Below are 17,383 nucleotides of genomic sequence, written 5' to 3'. Positions count from 1 at the left end.
ATGAGAGAGGCATGAGTCACCGCGTAGTCCTAGTGGGTAAATAAGAATTAGGAACTAATAAACTCTAATTTTGCCTGTTGATGGTGACTTTTCTATCTCATTGTTCCAGAACACTTGGTTTAGATCTCTCGGTTTTTCCCTCTGTAGAATTAAGGTAATTTTTTATATCCACCACTCAGAATTACTGTAGATTGATTAATGCATGCAAAGCAGTGACTCATTTGGTATGGAAGTATCAGTATATTATAAACTAAAGTGTTCTGTCTTACAGGCTTGTGGTTGCATCCAAATTTATCTGTAAAAAAGGAGGTAGAAAACATCAGTTGCGTATGAGATAATTGCCTTTGATGTCAGTGCTTCTGCTAGTCTGTGCATCTGAAATATATGCCGAAGCTCACTATTACTATTACTTACTTGTAGAATTCGGTACCTTGAGCCCATCCTCTTGGGTTTAAGCAGTAGATGTAAACTAGCTCAGGTGTCTGCTCAGACCTTCTAGCCTGTGACACAAATACTTTCAGTCTAAACAAAAATCTCAGATAGACTTGTGGGTAGTCATATATTGTATAACGTACTGTATTGCGTTCTCGGCTCTTTCTTCAGTCTCCATGGCTCTGATTTCTCAGCAGTAGCCTTCCTATTCAATTGACAGTGTGTATGTGTGTGTGGCTATATATAAACAGACATGCGCACACACACACACACACACATTAAGTCCTCTCTATATGAATGTGCTTTGCTTTTTTGGGTGTATGAATGTGTTTCTGTAAATGCTCACCACTTGTATTTGTACATTTATGAGTAATATCCAACTTTCAGCCGTAATTGACACCATGTGGCTCGCTGTATTATAATTACTTTGGGACAAAAAACTTGCAGATGGTTTCAAGAGTGACTCTAACTCACCATCAGCGTAAAAAGATTAAATAAGATGAGCCCACTCCCTCTGAATAGAGTAAGTCGTTTTCATTGATTTCAATGGGAGCAGACGCAACTTCATTTCTACAGCAGACAGAGAACATGTATTATATTCCTTAAATGAAAGTTTGATTTCATTGCACTTAAAATTATTCATGTTCTGTTAGCAAATGGTTTGAGATTTTATAACCTAGAGCATTTGCTGAATTCTGCTTTGTATTTTCCTCACAGCAATTGGAAGGACCCTCATTCCTCGTTATTTTAGCACTGTCTTTGAAGGAGGTGTAACAGACCTGTATTACATTCTCAAGCACTCAAAAGAGTCATACCACAACTCATCCATCACAGTGGACTGTGATCAATGCACCATGGTCACTCAGCATGGAAAACCCATGTTTACCAAGGTAACAGGGAAGACTCAATAAAGCATGTTGTTGGTTTTTTCTTTTTTTTTCTTTTTCTTTTTCTTTTTCTTTTTTTCTTTAGTGTATATGAGAGTGAAAAATATTGGCTGTTGCATTTTTCTGGTAGACTGAGATTATTTCTAATACTGAAAACCCTTGAAGCCCTTTAATTACTGTTTTCTGTATTCATTATGTGACTGGAAAATTCTGTGGGCATCTTCTCCAATTCTCCCAGAAAGACTGCAAGAGAAACACAGAATGCCAGGTTTCCAGAACTACCAGATATACATGAATTAAATTCTGCCTGCCCAGCTCCTTTTCTCTTGGCTTGATTTTAAAGCAACAATGAGATTTTACATTGCTGATACCTACCATTTTGGATGGTATGCTTTACACTTGATACTTACCCAGTCCAAGAACTGTAAATCTCTAGGAAAATAGTGATTTAATACAGTAGGACGCTGGTCCAAAGGGCAGTGTAGTCAATGGAAGGACTCAATTGATTTAAGCATGCTCTGCATCAGCTAGTTGGTACATATTCAATATTTGTAACTGGTAGTGAGTTATCTTCATGCATTGGCCACTTCAATCCTGTAATTAAACTGAGTGCCATATATTTATGAAAACAGTACCAAAAAGGTGGAAAATGCAAATCCAGACAAAAAAAATAACTAAAACACTAAAAAATCAGTAAAGTGGTTTTGAAAATAGAAAGGTATACTTCCATAATTTAACAGAAATTGTTTATTTTATATTGTGTACCTGTTCATCTCCATGAGTGTCAACCTTTGCATGAAGAAAAGCACAGAAGGAGGAGGTGCATCAGGAGGAGATAACCCATCCATGTTGCCCTCGGCATGCAGGATTGGGAACGTTTCAGAGTCTAACAAGACACTATTGACCAGGGCCTGCATGGCATATGTAGTTTTAGCATGTATGTGAGTCCTTTGTAGTGGCTTCCCTGACATTTCTGTGCCTCTTGGTGTGGGGCTGAAAGAAGAGGGAGAGGAAGTCGCTCGTGTGCAGAGCGCTGGTGAGCTGGGAGGTGTGCATTTTACGGCGTATTTGTTCCAGCTGTTCCACTCCAGCCCCCTGTGACTTGCACAGACAGATACAAACACAGAGAGAGCAATGAGGAGAGACCAGATATTCCTAGGTGGCACCTCTTTGTCACCTCGCTGCTCACGAAGAGTTGTCCGTGGCTGCCATGGGTAGAGAATGTGGAGGGGGTGTATGGTAGTTGCTTCTTTGCAGAGCTCCCCAAAAGGATTTCTCCATCATTTCCTAGGCTTTGTGTTAGCGCTAACACAATATCAAATAAGATAGAATAGCAGCAGGGATCGGTCTGGGTACAGCGTGGGGAAGGGGAGCCTGGTCATGTCCCGAAGTGCTGGTCCTACAGGGAGCAGTGAGGCTCCCCTGGGCACCACGGCCCCGGCAGCACCCCTGGGCATCCCTTGGAGGGCTCTACTGGGGATGCTGATATAACCTCTGCATCCCACTAGAGAAGTTCACACAGGGGGCTCTCATTTGGATTCTGGGAGGAAAATTCGTTTTTTTTTTAATGGCCATATGTTAAAACATGACTGGGTAAGTAAGAGCAAATTTGAAATAAAAGGCAGTAGTTGGCAGAATAAGGGAGAGAAAAAAAATCACTCAGAAATAAGTTACAGCTGAGTATTGTCTCAGCTGTGCGTGTGTAACTTCTAGCAGAGACAGCGAGGACACAGATCTTGCACCCAAAGGTAGGTGCCTAACTCCCACAGCATTGCTGGTAGAAGCAGACCTCCCATAACACGCAGCACTCCAGCTGAATGCATAGCTCCTCATATCATATCTGAATTTGACCCAGTCACGGTGTTTTATTAATGCAAAAATGCAAACCAGCCGTTCTTGTTAATAGCTGTCTCAATTTCACAAACAACTTGTAAGCTACAAATTCACTAACTTCTAATATAATGGGCTAAAATAGTTCTCATCACGTATTGAAGCAGAAATCCACAGCTGCATTTTATTCATTTCGACATTTTCCCAGTTAGAGCAACTCACTGCTTACTGCAGCATTGGATGAATATATAAAATGGCATTTCCAATTTTTTTCAAACAAATATGGCTGGAACATGCCTACCAGTGAGAACATGAACAGTTCAGCTTGTCTTTAGAGGGTGGCTGCTCCATGTAAAGTGAGGCACACATTTAAAAATTGATTTTATTATGAAATAAATAAATACTATAAAAAAATACAATTCAGTGGCATGAATTAAAGTGGAGAAAAAGAGACCAAAGCTGTAACTACTGTGTTCATTTACCTGGTAGATGTTTCTTTTCTTTTTTTCTCCAGGTAAAGGAAAGCATTAGGGGTGTTTCTAATGCTCTGTTTACCAACACTCCAACTTTGTGTGTAGCCAAATTGTTTTTCTGCAGTTTGTGATTTTTATATTTCCTGATAGACTCACAAAGGCGAGCTTTACCTTCACCACAGGAGCAAGGAGCACCCACTGGTAGGACAAGTCTTCTCCTGTGACCACCAGTGGGTCCATTGGCTTGATTTATAAGCGTGGCACTTAAAAACTCACGGTGATTTTGCTCCTTACTAGCAATCTTAGGCATTTCCCAGATTCGTTGAAGTGTTAGATTTCTTTCCAAGCAAAGAGCCAGGGTTGAGAAATGGTTATTAACAAAAGGGGGAAGAGTTTTAGGTGCATTGTACCAGGACAGCGAGAATCTGAGCAATAAGGAACAGGACTTAAGTTATTTCTCATCGGTGCAAGCAGCTGAATTTCCTACAATTAATAAGTGCAGCGAAGGGGTTAAAAAGCTATTGGTTAGTTTGAGAAATGTTCTTTTTTAGTTTTTTCCTGGCCTAGTCTAGAGCAACCACGTGATATACTGAATGCCTGCCAGCCTCTTTCTTGTTGATCCTCCGGAGACCATCTGTGCTGGGGGCATTGATTAGAGTGTGTCTGCTGGGATTACATCTTTTCTGTTGCCATGCCAACTAATCAGCTGATTTTGGTTACCACAGAAACAAAATGTCAGAGCTCACAGTACGGTAACATGAATTCAGCACAACAGAAAATGTTTTCTTAATTGGAGACCCTTTTGATTTTTGGGATTCTATGTAAAAGGCAGCATTAAAAAAAAAAAAAGGGAAAGAAAAAAAAAAAAGAGGCCCATTTAGAATAAGAACTGCACCAATTTTGTTGATTAAAAGCAATGCTTAAAAATCTGCTCTACGTAAGGAAATTAAATTCCTTTATAAGATGTATAAATTTTTACCACTGTGATATGAGGTATGTGTTTCAGTTTTTCTATTAAAATTTGTTAATGCCATTGCATAAAAGAGATCTGTTAGGAGCTGAGGGCTTCTGAGCGTAACAGAAGAAACATTTGAGAAGCCACAGGTATTATTAACAAAAATTTTCAACCTTAAGTATTTTCATATTAAATGGTCAATAATCAGGAACTTTGGCCTCAGCACAGTAACATTAATACAATAAAATGTTTTTCTTCTTGTATGAATTCTTCTGCGCATACATGTGTATCCCTGTGTAATTTCATATCATGGTGCAAGTGATGTGAAAATCAAAATCAGGGTCAAATGACAAAATAAGTCACATTAAGAATTTCAAGGCATCACTGAGGTATGCTGAAAGGGACAGAGGAGAACCTGTTGCAAGATTCTTCTTCACAGCTCTACAGTAATTTGTCTGTATAGTTTGCCTGTTAAAATTACCTATGTGTTTTTGGAGAAACAACCATGAGGAAAAATCATGATGACGTTAAGTGAACTGTTAACCAGAAAAGCCACACATTGCTGAAGTGGGAACTAGTCAAATCTGAGCTGGGGCTTGTAAAAAGGCTCAGCAGGCTCAACCAAATCTACGATGGCTAATTGTTCAATCAAATATTGGTTGTATTAAAATTAAAGTTGGAAGAACCATTTATTTTAAAAGCAATTACACCCTATGTCCACAATATCTCTATACCCTGCACTTGCAAGTTTACTTTGAACAAGTTTTAAGTTGAAGCATCCAATTAAAAAAAAAAAAAATCAGCTACAGAGATAGCTAAATTTTGGATCAGGCAGCATTTATGTATTCCAGGGTACCCCTAGTCAGGCATGTATTTTGCACCCACTTTTAAAGATGGCCACAGCCATAGCATTTTTTTTCAAATTAAAGTTGTGGACAGTGGCACCAGTAATTTATTTTATTGGTCATTTCCAGGTAGTACCCCTGTGCTGCCTCCCACACTTTCTCTCCTTCCTTAGACAAGCCCCCTCTCAACACTGGATGAGCCGCTGTCCATGGATGCAGCTCCACTGTGCATGACTGCATCCTCTGGTTGTTCATTGCTACCCCATCCCTGTCTAGCTTTCTTTGCAAGGGTGGCATTAATAAAAGTAGATAAGAAATGGAAGAAAAAAAAGGGGGGGGGGGGGGGGGGGGAAGCCCGGAAAAGACAAAAATACTTGGAAACGTTAAAAAAAAGAAAAAAGAAGAAAACATCAGGAGCCACCACAGCCATTCAAGGCACTCAACTAGAGAGGAAAGGAAGGTTTATGTGCCAGTCACCGTGAGGCAAGATCGGTGTAAGAAAAGTTGGGAATGGTGGGGTCAGCAACTTGACATTGAGTGTGCGCAGTTGGACCACGGTCACCTCCACGGTGAGGTTGAGTCATTAATTAGCAGTCATGAACCGAGAGGGAAAGAGAATTGACGCAATAAATAAGATTTAGTGAGCACAATACTCTATGTTTGTAAGATGCTATAAAATCTATAGTATTACAAGTTACTGTCTCTGCAGTAAGGCCAATGAAGTCATTTTCCAACATTCGCTTTTTCTCCCCAGAAGAAAGAAAAACAATTAGTCCAGCAGAGATGAACTGCTGATGATACTGCTCTGATATTTTTGAATGTTATTTGTTCAATGATAAAATACCATTGAAAACAAAATTCCTGGGAATTTATTTCATGCATTTTATGTATTCTAGGTATGCACTGAAGGACGTCTTATCTTGGAGTTTACTTTTGATGATCTTATGAGAATAAAAACATGGCACTTTACTATTAGACAGTACAGAGAATTAGTCCCACGCAGCATTCTAGCCATGCATGTAAGTAATCCTTTTTTCATTTGACCTAATGCAAAGAGCTGAGATTAGGTTTATGAAGAACTCCAGCAAATTTCACACCCAAGGCAATTAACTGTAAATATTTTGTTTTGCCTGCAACTACGTCCATTTACAAGTTCTTTCATCACTCCCTCCTTTCTCAACACTATATTGTTGCCACTGTTGCTGTGTTTTCATTTTGGTTTAGCACAGTTTTCCTTTTAGCCCCATTTGGTGGTCTGTACGGTTTGGGCCCAAAATCTGTTATTATTGAAATTAACTGCACTAACGTCAGTGAATTTTCATCACTGTAGATACAAATTATGTTTAGTCTTCAAATGAAGCTAACTAATTTTGCTTTTGCAAGCAACAGAAAATAAATAAATACCATACATTTACTCAGAATCCTTCAGAATCATAATCCGGGTCTTCTTTTTTCATATTTCACGGATGTTTTCTTTTGTAATTGGATGAAAACACACACAATGGAACATTAAAATGTTAAATATTCTATAGGTTGAAGTCAAAATATTGTAAGGTAAATCACTGGGGAGAAACAAAGGACAGAATATTATTGCTACTTTCAGTGCTGCATTGTAGAAGCATTCAGATTAGTAGCGCTCCATATCCAAAATTAATTGCAGGGCTATGGATTTATAGAGGGTAAAAATACAGCCCCAAAAGCCCTTATTTTGACATCAAGGTACTTAGATAGCCAAAGATAAAGATATATTTTCAAAGAGGAGTTTTAAATAACGTAAGTGGCTCAGACTTTTTTTGAAAATGCTGTTACAGACTTGAAGAAAATACACTTGGAAATTTTCCCCTACATTTCTATCTTTTTTTTTTTTTTTTAAAAAGAGGGCTGATCTTGTGAACTCTTCAATACTATCCCATTAAATGAGGATAGCTGTAAGCAATGTTTTATATTTAGGGGAGTTGGAATTCAAAGAGACTAAGGGACTAGAGCCGGGTTAGCCAGTGACCAGCAGGTATTAATTTTAGTAATGAGATTGATCTCATTTTAAAGAGGAGGCTGGTCTCACAGGTAAAACTCCCGACTAGGGTCAGAGAAGGATTGTACTCATGTTTTTCCTGTTTCATCTGAGGAAAAATAACCTTGACCAGAAGGCTTCTTCAGCCTGTCCTTAATGCCCCTCATGTGATTAGATCTGCTGAAGGTGCCTTGATGAGTTCTCTCTGCTTCGGTTTCTCATCCACAAAAAGAAAGCAATAGTTTCTTTACTCCTGCCTTTATCTGCTTAGTCTCTTGGTCTTCCAGTCAGCACATGGAAGGCTTGGTCTACTGTGATCCTTCAGGGACTTCTTTAGTGGGGCTCTGCTTATTTGCACCCCATGCGTGACCCGCCTTCCTAGGGCTATTTCTTGAATGGGCAGGGATATTGGAAAACAGTCTTTCTGCTCCCATTTTGTAAGGTTTTGCTTTTTCCTGTACAAACAGAACACTGTAGCTTATGACATAAATTTAGCATCAATAGGAATGGCATATTGCTTCAGAGAACCGTCCCCACATCTCACCAAGCACATAAAGAAAAAACAAATAGATGAAAAGCAAAGTGAAAATTCTCTTTCCCTCTGTTGTTTAGGCACAAGACCCTCAGGTGCTGGAGCAGCTGTCCAAAAACATCACTCGAATGGGTCTGACAAACTTCACCCTCAACTACCTCAGGGTAAGCATACCATAGCTAACGATTATTGCAAGCATTTTTTAAAAGTCACTGTTAGATTTGAGTTAAGGTAATGAGAGCAGAGCCTGTGTCAGTCAGGTAAGAAATGGACCTAACTCTTAGTGAGGAAGAAGGAGAAACACAGAGACTGCAATAAAGATGCAGCTGCTATTAATGCAGCATTACAAAGGGGAAGAATTTTGTTAGGGAGTTGAAGCAATGTGTGCATAGCTCCCTGTTTTTGATGATCTTCTCAGTTTTGAATAATGGGTTTATTTTTTTGCAAGCAAGAAGTTCCCCACCATTTTTCCTCTCTGTTTCACTGTTCCTGAGAAAATGGCAGCTCATTCTTACTAAGAACTGCCAGTCTTCTCCACCTCTTCGACCTCCCCACCCCCACTGGCAGAGGCAGGGCTGAGCAAAATCTCAGCCCTGTTTGCAGCAGTTCCTCAAAGCAGTCCTCGCTCCTCTTGCTTCTGGGAGCCTGAGCTCCCTCCTCAGCCTTGCATTGAATTGAGTGTGGTTTTTTATGATTAAATAATGCATTTGTTCCCATTGCTTTTTGACCCTTAAAGTGCATTCAAAGTTAGGAAGTTTATTTTTATTTTTGAGAGTATTCCCTGGTGTGGGCTTGCAATGCATACAATGAAATACGGGTTTGTAGAGTTCATATTTCAAGGTTAAAATTCAGATTTTTCTTATTCCTAGACATACTGTTAATAGATAAAATGGGGCAAATTGCTCAATGATACGCCAAGCTAAATTTTCCAAGAATATCCGATTTTATTCCTTCTAATTGTGTGAGTAATTATTCAAGATGCTTCTTCAAGATGACAACAACACTCTAGAGAATGAGATTTTTTTCAGCCTAAGGTGGGGTTGTACCTGACAGCCTTTATTTTAGATGCACTTCTTTCAGGGCTGTGATCCTTGTAACAGCTTCCCTAAGGATGGAGTCCTACCCCCAGAGTGTTTTGGACTCCAGTGGGGCACACTGTGTAGGACGGAGACATGTGGTGAGATCTCTCTCACCGCATGTCTACAGCTTAGAGACAGCCTGTAGCTGTCCTTCCTCTTCCAGCAAGATAAGCCACTGTTGATAGTTGCTTATGTTGTGTTGGCGTTAAAGATACCATTCAAATCAGCTGCGTTATGCAGAGCGGGTCTGCTGTACTGTAACTGAAGGAAGAATTTGGCATGAAACCTCGGAGGAAGAAGACATTATGTTAGAATTTCCCATGTATAAATTCAGGAGCAATATGTCTACGTTGTGTGTATTGTATTCTTACAATTAGCTTAGCCCCTGGCCGGGTTTTGGGCGACCATTGTGCTTTGGTAATGTCGATGCACCCACACCGCTGGCGTCTCACAGCTCGGCGTCCTGGAGCACGTTCTCCAGAAATTCCCTCTGGGGTTTCCTCATAAATCACAACACGTTTTGCATTATGCCAAACTGGGCAGCAAGCAGCTGTCTTTGGTAGACTATTTCCACGTTTTCGTTCCGAGTTTTCCTATCTCACAAGGCATTGCCCGGCTTTTGAGGTCTTTGATTCCCTTAGCACGGCCGGACACACCGGTGATCGCTCGGGACGGCCCACGCTGGCCATAATGCTCAGCACACAGCCTCCACAGGGCTCAGAGGTTGAATTTGTGGCATTATCCCTATCGCTGATCCCTTCCGGGTACTTTGTGGCGTGTTCTGTAGTTGCTGAATGTGACAATGCAAATGAGAAAGGCAGGGGCCCCGCTAGGACGCAGCTGGCACCGCGCACCCATGCTGCTCCCCCTCAGCATCAAAAAAGGAGGAAAGGAAGAAAGGGGGTAAGACAAAAAAATAAAATAAAAATCCTCAGGAAAAGAAAACTGGGATCAAGATAAGCACTAGGGAGATGAGCACTGAAGTGGAAGGGGATGAAAAAAAGAAGTCTTACTTTTTTTCTTCATCCAGACTAGTTTGGTTAGCTTAACAGACATCAGGTCTCTGGGTGCAAAGCTTCCTCTGGCTCCTGCTGTGGTGATTCCAAAAGGAAATCTTTTTTTTTTTTTCTTCTTCTTTTTTTTTTTCAATCCAATCTTTGTGTCTCTCTTTCTTGCGGTGAGGAATTGATCATTCTGCTTTTTTTTTTTCTTCAGATGTTCAGTTCATCATGCGAGCTCGTATTAGATGATATGTTTCCATTTGGTTTACTTCTTTCCCAATTACTTTGTTCTGTTAATTTTAATATGAAAATCCTTTTTGAACTCAGAACTGTAAAACCATGCAGAAAAAAAAAAAAAAACCAACAGTAAATGCACTGAGGTTTAAGGTGTTTTCTTCTTTATTTAAACCAGCATTTATTATTATTTTATCCAGTCTTTCCAGTATTTAATAATTAGCACTGTCACATGTGTTTGAATAAGGATTTCAAACTAAGCATAAAAATGATTTTCATTTTTTTCTGCTGCACACAGCAAAGGCTTGTGATACTCATAAGCGAAAACTTCACTGATGGGCAGAATTAATCATTTTTATTCTCCAACGTGCACACAGCAGCAAGCCATGCTGCAGTCTCTTTAAAGGCAGAATTTAAACCTGGATTTCAGATGGTTGTGATATAAAGGTATAGCCTGTATTTTTTACACTCTAGACATCACAGAATGCTAAATCATTGCTATTTGGGATAATTGCAGTTGCTGGCATGTAAACCTCCATTCCAGAGTGCCACATGCCTGTAGAGCCACAGCTTTGGATGTGTGCCATGCTTTTTCTTCATTCACTCTGAATAAGGCTGTCCAGCGTAGAAGAACATTGATTTTTTAAATCATATTTAATACAAATTTAAAGTATATTTTTTGGAAGATATTCCAGAACCTGGAAATGAATCGTTTTGTCCTGTGTCATTTGCCAAATGATTTTTCTCTGTTTTCTCTGGCTCTGTGTAAAACCATAGGCTTCCTTTCCTTCCAGTTACTAGTTTGTTTTGTTGCAGCATAATTGATTACCTCATCAATGGGGTCAGCAGACTTTGCTGTAGCTGCTGAATAGGAGTTGAACAGGCTGTCTCAGAAATAATGAGCAAAACCGTGTAGGTTTTAAATTAATATCAAGCTTTTTAAAACGTAATTTCTCATCAAGTCATCAAGTAGTGGATATTACAAAGTATCAGATAATAAGGCCAAGACCTATATCCTAGTCTTAGTCTGTACAACTCCAGGAACAAACAGGGATCCTGTACAGAGTTTGAGGATGGAGGTAGCACTCAGAAGAACAGTTTCCACCAAGCTACAATAATTTGGTCCCCACACATTACCTTCTTTTTTTTTTTTTCTATGTAGTTTTCTAGTTGTTCTGCTATTTTATTTAGATCTTAGTGTGTAACAGATTTGAATGTATTCTAAACAGCAGCTGTATACCAGCAGCACTACTCACAGCTTGAAGCTCAAATGTTTTGTGCTGCCATCTATAAAATGATTTACTCTCTCAAAATTTCTCGCATGATAAAAATGCCAGCCCCTACTGCCAATTAGGCAGAACTACCTGGCCTGAGCCTTGAAATATAGCTGTACCTTGCCCAGCAGGTTTCCAAAAGTTTGCCTCTCCTTTCTTGTACTGGGTGGGTTGGGATGATTTCGTAGAGCTCTTCTAAGGGCAGCGATAGCATCCTCCCCATGCCATGGGTCTGCTCTCGCAGCATGTTTGGGGTGGTGGAGCCCAGCCTGCATCTGCCCTTTGCAAAGTGTGTGCTGGTGTGGCAGAGCCTCCCGCCTGTGTCTGGAGAGACATCGAGGCAGGGCGATGCGCAGTCCCATTTCCCCTTACATCCTGTATGGCTGCATTAACCAAGGCTTATCTGAGCTACAAATTATCCAATTTGTTTTCTCTATAAACCAATAATGAAGTGTTACTATTGCAACAGAGGACAATATTTTCTGAATTCCCCCTTTCACTAATTTAGTTTCTCACTAGACACTCAGATTTCTTCTGCTAGGAGTATAACATGAATTATTTAATGGGACACAGTTTTCTAAAGGCAATACTTACAATGCAATCAATCCATTTGTATGTATACCCGTTGTGCATGCAAAATTTTCTTTTCAGTATGCAAAATAGACACACATGCAACAGCTTTAATGTGCAGGGAAATCTGTTTTTCTAAATATGGTTTCATGCATGGAAAGGATATAAACTCCAATCATTTGGGTGCTAGTTTCCTCCTGATATGTGACAGTTTGTGGCAGCTATCTGGTCAATATTTTACAGGAGTTTGTGTGTCTTGAGTGAAGAAGGAGAAAGGTTACATGCAAGCATTGTTAGGGATGCAAAGTCAGGTGCTCAGGGTAAAGAAATGCAGTATTTATAGCCGCACATGCAACATTAATCCCTTTCCCTTGGTGAGTAATGTTATGTTATCATCTTTTAACTACAGCGTTGTGTGTTGTGGTTTCCCCAGAGCCCCTGACTCAGGCCAAGCGCTGCGGTGCTGCTCATTTCCTCATAGGCTTTTCTGCAGCATCATTGTAGTACCTCATCTGCAGATGTTAGTGGCTGTGTAGCACCCACCAGGTGACGAGCATTGTTATGTGGCACTGAGCACTCCACGTGTGGCATGCAGCAGTCGGAGGAGGCAGCTAGCTGGAGGTGGCCATTCAGAGGAAGCCAGGGTCTGATTTTGCAGGGCTCTTGGAGTAATAAAACTATTGGCAGTTGGGAGCGGTCTGTTGTCTCAGGCTAATTTTATAGCTGAAAAAGGAACAGACGAGTGTTTCAGCCCGTACTGGTGCAAATGCTTTTTCCATGCCTACATACCACAGCAGAGCTCAGCAGGGGCAGTTTGTTAAAGTAGCATTTGGTTGCTCTAAAATCTACGCTTATCCTTTCTCATTCTGCAGTTCCCTTCTTCATTCTTCTGCCACATTTCAGTGCCCAGTGTCTTCAGCAGATAAGCACGAAGTTCTGCACACAGCAACTTCATTGACTTCGTTCTGCGCACGGAGTGTGGAGCTTTAGGGAAGCAGTGTGTGATCGTGTAGCGAGATGCTCTACCCTAATGGGTATGAGTAACAAGTTCTATTAAGGTTTCACGAGCTCTCAAAGGACGTGTTTTGGATCATTTAATCATTCCGGGGATTTTTCTGTGAAAGCTGTCAATTTTAAAGAATCCTCAGAACTCTTGACACTGAAAGCAGACACAACATTCTGTAGACTTGATTCCTATGAATGGTAAAATTTTTCAACCTAAAACAATTCAGCTTGGGGCAACTCTCCCCAGGAAAACGCAATCAAAGTCGGAGGGTTCTCACAGAAGGATTCAGATGACTCTTAACTGGCTATCCATTATCTATCTGCGCCAACTATAATTAGCAGATTCTGCCAAGGTTCTCTGGTAATGTAATTTCTTGCATTTATTTCAGTAATGATCACAGTGGTTTCTTTTCCTCACTTTCATGCATCTAACGCTTTATAGACAATGTTATATGTCACTTTCAGAATAATAAATGAGAAGAATGTGTTCTTTGCAACAGCTCATACAGTCAAATGTTAGCTTTTCATTTTTTTTAATAAAGACACAACATCACAGAATATTTATAGCAAAAATTATTCCATCATAAGCAGAAGAGATCAGAGAAAACAATACGGCTTTTTTTTTTTTTTTTTTTTGAAAAGAAGCAACCAGGATGGAGTGAGTGGGGAAAGGGAGCAAGGATGGGAGAGATGCAGGAACTGGGACAGGTAGAGAATGAGGCACCAATGCAGAAGTGGTCTGAAAAGACGGAATCTGAAGCAGCAGAGGTAGGGCACGGGTTGGAAAAGTGACACGTTGGTAACAATAATGGTATTGTGCTTTTTGTCCATTGATCTCGAAGCATTTTATTGAAACAAATGAAGTGTGCTATGGATGGGAAGGATCAGATGGCAATTTTAAACTGGACTTTGGACCAGAGGACAGTGAGCCTGTGCAGTAGTGACAGTTCTGCTTCCTACGGCTCAGAAACAGATTTTAGTCTCTGGGGTTAGCAGAAATTGTGGATGTCAGTAAAAAATGGGGAATGAGAGCTGAGCATAAGAGATTAGAGAAGAAATCAGGATTTTAGCGGGAATGGTAAATTTTACACACATTCTGGAGATGGTAATGGCCAGTCTTCACACAAAGGGCACTGATGGGCTCATGAGTTTCAGTTAAGGAGAAAGATGTATTGTGTATGAACACAAGTCAGCTACTGTGCCCACTGGACATACAGACTTTATGACCTTTGAAATAAAATTAAGGTCTGGACTAATGAGAATGGAAAGATGATAATCAGCGATGTGAGTCCTTGAAGCATCCATGAGTAAGAAATCAGAATGAAGTTAGATTGGAACAGTTTTAAAATAATAATAAAAAAAAAAAGGGTAAAAGAAAGAGAGACAAAGACAAAGCAATAGCCATACAAAAACAAGCTACAAGCTTTAAAACTGATAATTTTATTTCAGAACAGAAAAAAAGAGGAGAGAGAAAAAAAAAAAAAGAAAAAAAGAAAAGTCCAAGAATACAGCCACAGGCTCTGTTTTTAGAACACCAAATTAAAGCCTGGACTGGTATGCAGTGCAGTCATAAATAATAATAACTATTAATTAAGTTTAGGAATGAGAGCTGCAGAGGTATGATTTGTACGAAGACCTGAAAACGCCAAAACCAGCTCCTTGTTCAAAGCAATGAAGACAGCAAAAATTTTAATTAGTTGTTGAATATTGAATATCCATGGGTGTTTGGTGTAAATTGTTATGCAGGGAGGGTTGAGTGGTAGAAGAGGTCAAGAAATAGGCTTTTATGCAAAGCCAGTGGTTCAAATCTTTGTTCTTGGAAGCAGTTATTATAGAGCCTGAAATATTCATTGTAGAAAGCCTATGGCAGCCTATGGTCTGCTCTCTATTTGGAAAGTGAATCCAATACCTCCCCCATGTTTTTAATCTTCAGAAGGATTATTTCATGAGTCTGTTTATTCTGATATCACAAGAAACTAGGCCAGATAATCATTTTAATAATTTTCTTCAGGTAGTTAACCTCACCAGTCAGCTAGCTTGTCCCTTCTCCCTCCTCTGCCACTTTTTCTATAGATAATATGGTACTACTCATTACATATCTCTGCTGGAGAGATCTATTTTGATGCATCTCAAGATCAAATTCAGCTTTTGCATGTTTACATACACTGGAGGTATGCTTTGGGCTCTTGAATTTGTTCCTATTTGAAGGATGCTCCCATAAAGGTCTCATCTTGGAGGTCTTTTCCAACCTTAATGACTATGGTTCTATGATCTTTCTTGTGTGACACCCTGATCTTTGTATGGATGATGCCTCCCCATTTTTTGTCATTCAGAGTCCATCCATATCCTCCCACTTCTTCTGCTATAACCTCACCCTATTTTTATTCACAAAAAAAAAAAAAACCTCTAAAAAGCAACGTCTGGCTCTAAAGAGTAAAATACAACAAGCATATAAGAAGCGACTAATAGTCCTGGGTTTCTGTGTTTTATACAGATTGGCTTACAGAAAGCTAAATTTGTCTCCTGGACACCTGCTCTGTACTGGCACAAGCACTCTCAGAGCTGTATAGCTATTTAGGTAAAGAGTTTGACCTGGTGGAAAAACTCATCGCCCTTCCACCCAAATGATGGTCGTCCTCAATAGCTCCCTTAGTGCTACTCATGTGGGCAGGGAGTATATGGGTTCCTATTTGCTGGCATCTGTCTCGGAGTTAGACCTCATCTCCAAATTTGCCATCACTGAAGGGAGAGGGCAATAAGAAAGTGCGGGGGAATCCTTCAGATCCTAAGCTGTGAAATTCCCTTTCTTACTTCAGGATCTGAGAACATTATAGCAGATGTGTCTGACCTTTTTGGCCCTCACACCGATACAAAGATATTCTCTTCAGTGGAGTGGCTGCTGACTTTCAGCAGTACAATTTCGAGCAGACTCTTGCTCATTCAAGATTACCATAATTTACAAAGCAGCTTGAATTGAAAACAAAGTAAGCAGAACGAGGAAAGGTTGGTTTATCAGTGCACTGGTTTTGAGTGAATAACAGAATGATATGTATATGTCTGTGTACATATATGTATAAACGGAATGCACATTTTTGTAAGTACCCGAGGAACCATATTCCTAGCAATTTAGCAGTTAATTGCACTAATTGAAACTGTTTTCTATTTGTGCTAAACCTTTAGAAAACTTTGGTAAACTGTTTTCACCGATGTATGTACACATATATGAGTATCAGTGTTTATCTGGTGTTCATAAACGTGCAAATCCATGCGTTGCTTTTGATTTGAAAGCATATGTTGTATTCATATTAATGGATATATGGATCGGTGTATCTAATTAATGATACATTAATTAGATATATTAAAGGAGCCCATGATTTTGCCATCACCTCACCTAATGTAGAGAATTTGCAGACAGCGCTGATGAGCAGAAGTGCTGAAGCAGGCCTGTACTGGTGCATACATGAAGCCTGTGAGCGGAGTGTAAGCAGAAGGCATTTAAAAGATGTTAACACCGTTTTCCATCTGTTTTGTTTTACTTCTGGTACTGTGCTCTGCACAGCTAGAAAGCTGCTATATTGAATACTCTTCCCATCCCCAAAGGGCTTCCTTAATCCTGTGCCTCGTTACCTTTTCCCATCAGTGTCGCTGCCTCACCGCTGCTTCACAATAAGGCAGTTTGTTAATCAAAGATCCAGTTCAACATCCATTGAAGTCAATGGGTATCTCTCCTTTGATCCAAATGTCGTCTCATAGTTTTTCATTTATTCAGAGGTCTTTTATACCCATAAAATCCAATTTATTGAAATTAATTTCTCCATTCCCTGGGGCAATTTTAGCCATGAAAATGCCATGCTTCATGAACAACAACAACAACAAATGGTTATTTTTATTGCATTTTTTGTTGTTGTTTTGTTTTGGAGTTTTGTGACAAAAGAAAATTAACTTGATTTAGCCACAGATTATAGTTCTTAGGTGAGCCCAAAGGAACAAATATCAACTCGAGGATCTGATTTGAAGAAAAGGTTTAGGAATATAAAAGAATGAAAGAATACAAAAGAACAGTGCTTTCATAGCAAGACAGAGAATTTTCTCATTTTATTAATCATTCAGGCAAAACTTAGAGCTGATTTAATTAAAGGACTGTGCACCATTTCTACTCAAGATAAGATGATTTTACATAAAGTAAGTATGAAGCACACGAAACAAGCCCAGAGCCCTATTCCCTAGCCTGATTTCATAGCATCTCATTTATAAA

General features: G+C 39.7%; 1 protein-coding gene across 12 annotated transcripts in view; it reads left to right on the top strand.

The window, feature by feature from the left end:
• LDB2 (LIM domain binding 2) overlaps positions 1 to 17,383 on the top strand; it is a 373,500-nt gene that overhangs the window by 319,168 nt on the left and 36,949 nt on the right. For all 12 annotated transcript variants that reach the window (XM_048048002.2, XM_048047991.1, XM_048047985.2 and 9 more), the window contains 3 exons: positions 1,150 to 1,322; positions 6,319 to 6,441; positions 8,046 to 8,129. In XM_048048002.2, the coding sequence (XP_047903959.1) occupies positions 1,150 to 1,322; positions 6,319 to 6,441; positions 8,046 to 8,129 (380 nt within the window). The remainder of the gene's footprint in view (positions 1 to 1,149; positions 1,323 to 6,318; positions 6,442 to 8,045; positions 8,130 to 17,383) is intronic.

This window comes from Anser cygnoides, chromosome 4 (assembly GCF_040182565.1).
Source record: "Anser cygnoides isolate HZ-2024a breed goose chromosome 4, Taihu_goose_T2T_genome, whole genome shotgun sequence".
NCBI lineage: Eukaryota > Metazoa > Chordata > Aves > Anseriformes > Anatidae > Anser > Anser cygnoides.
This window is presented reverse-complemented; position numbering and strand designations above follow the sequence as displayed.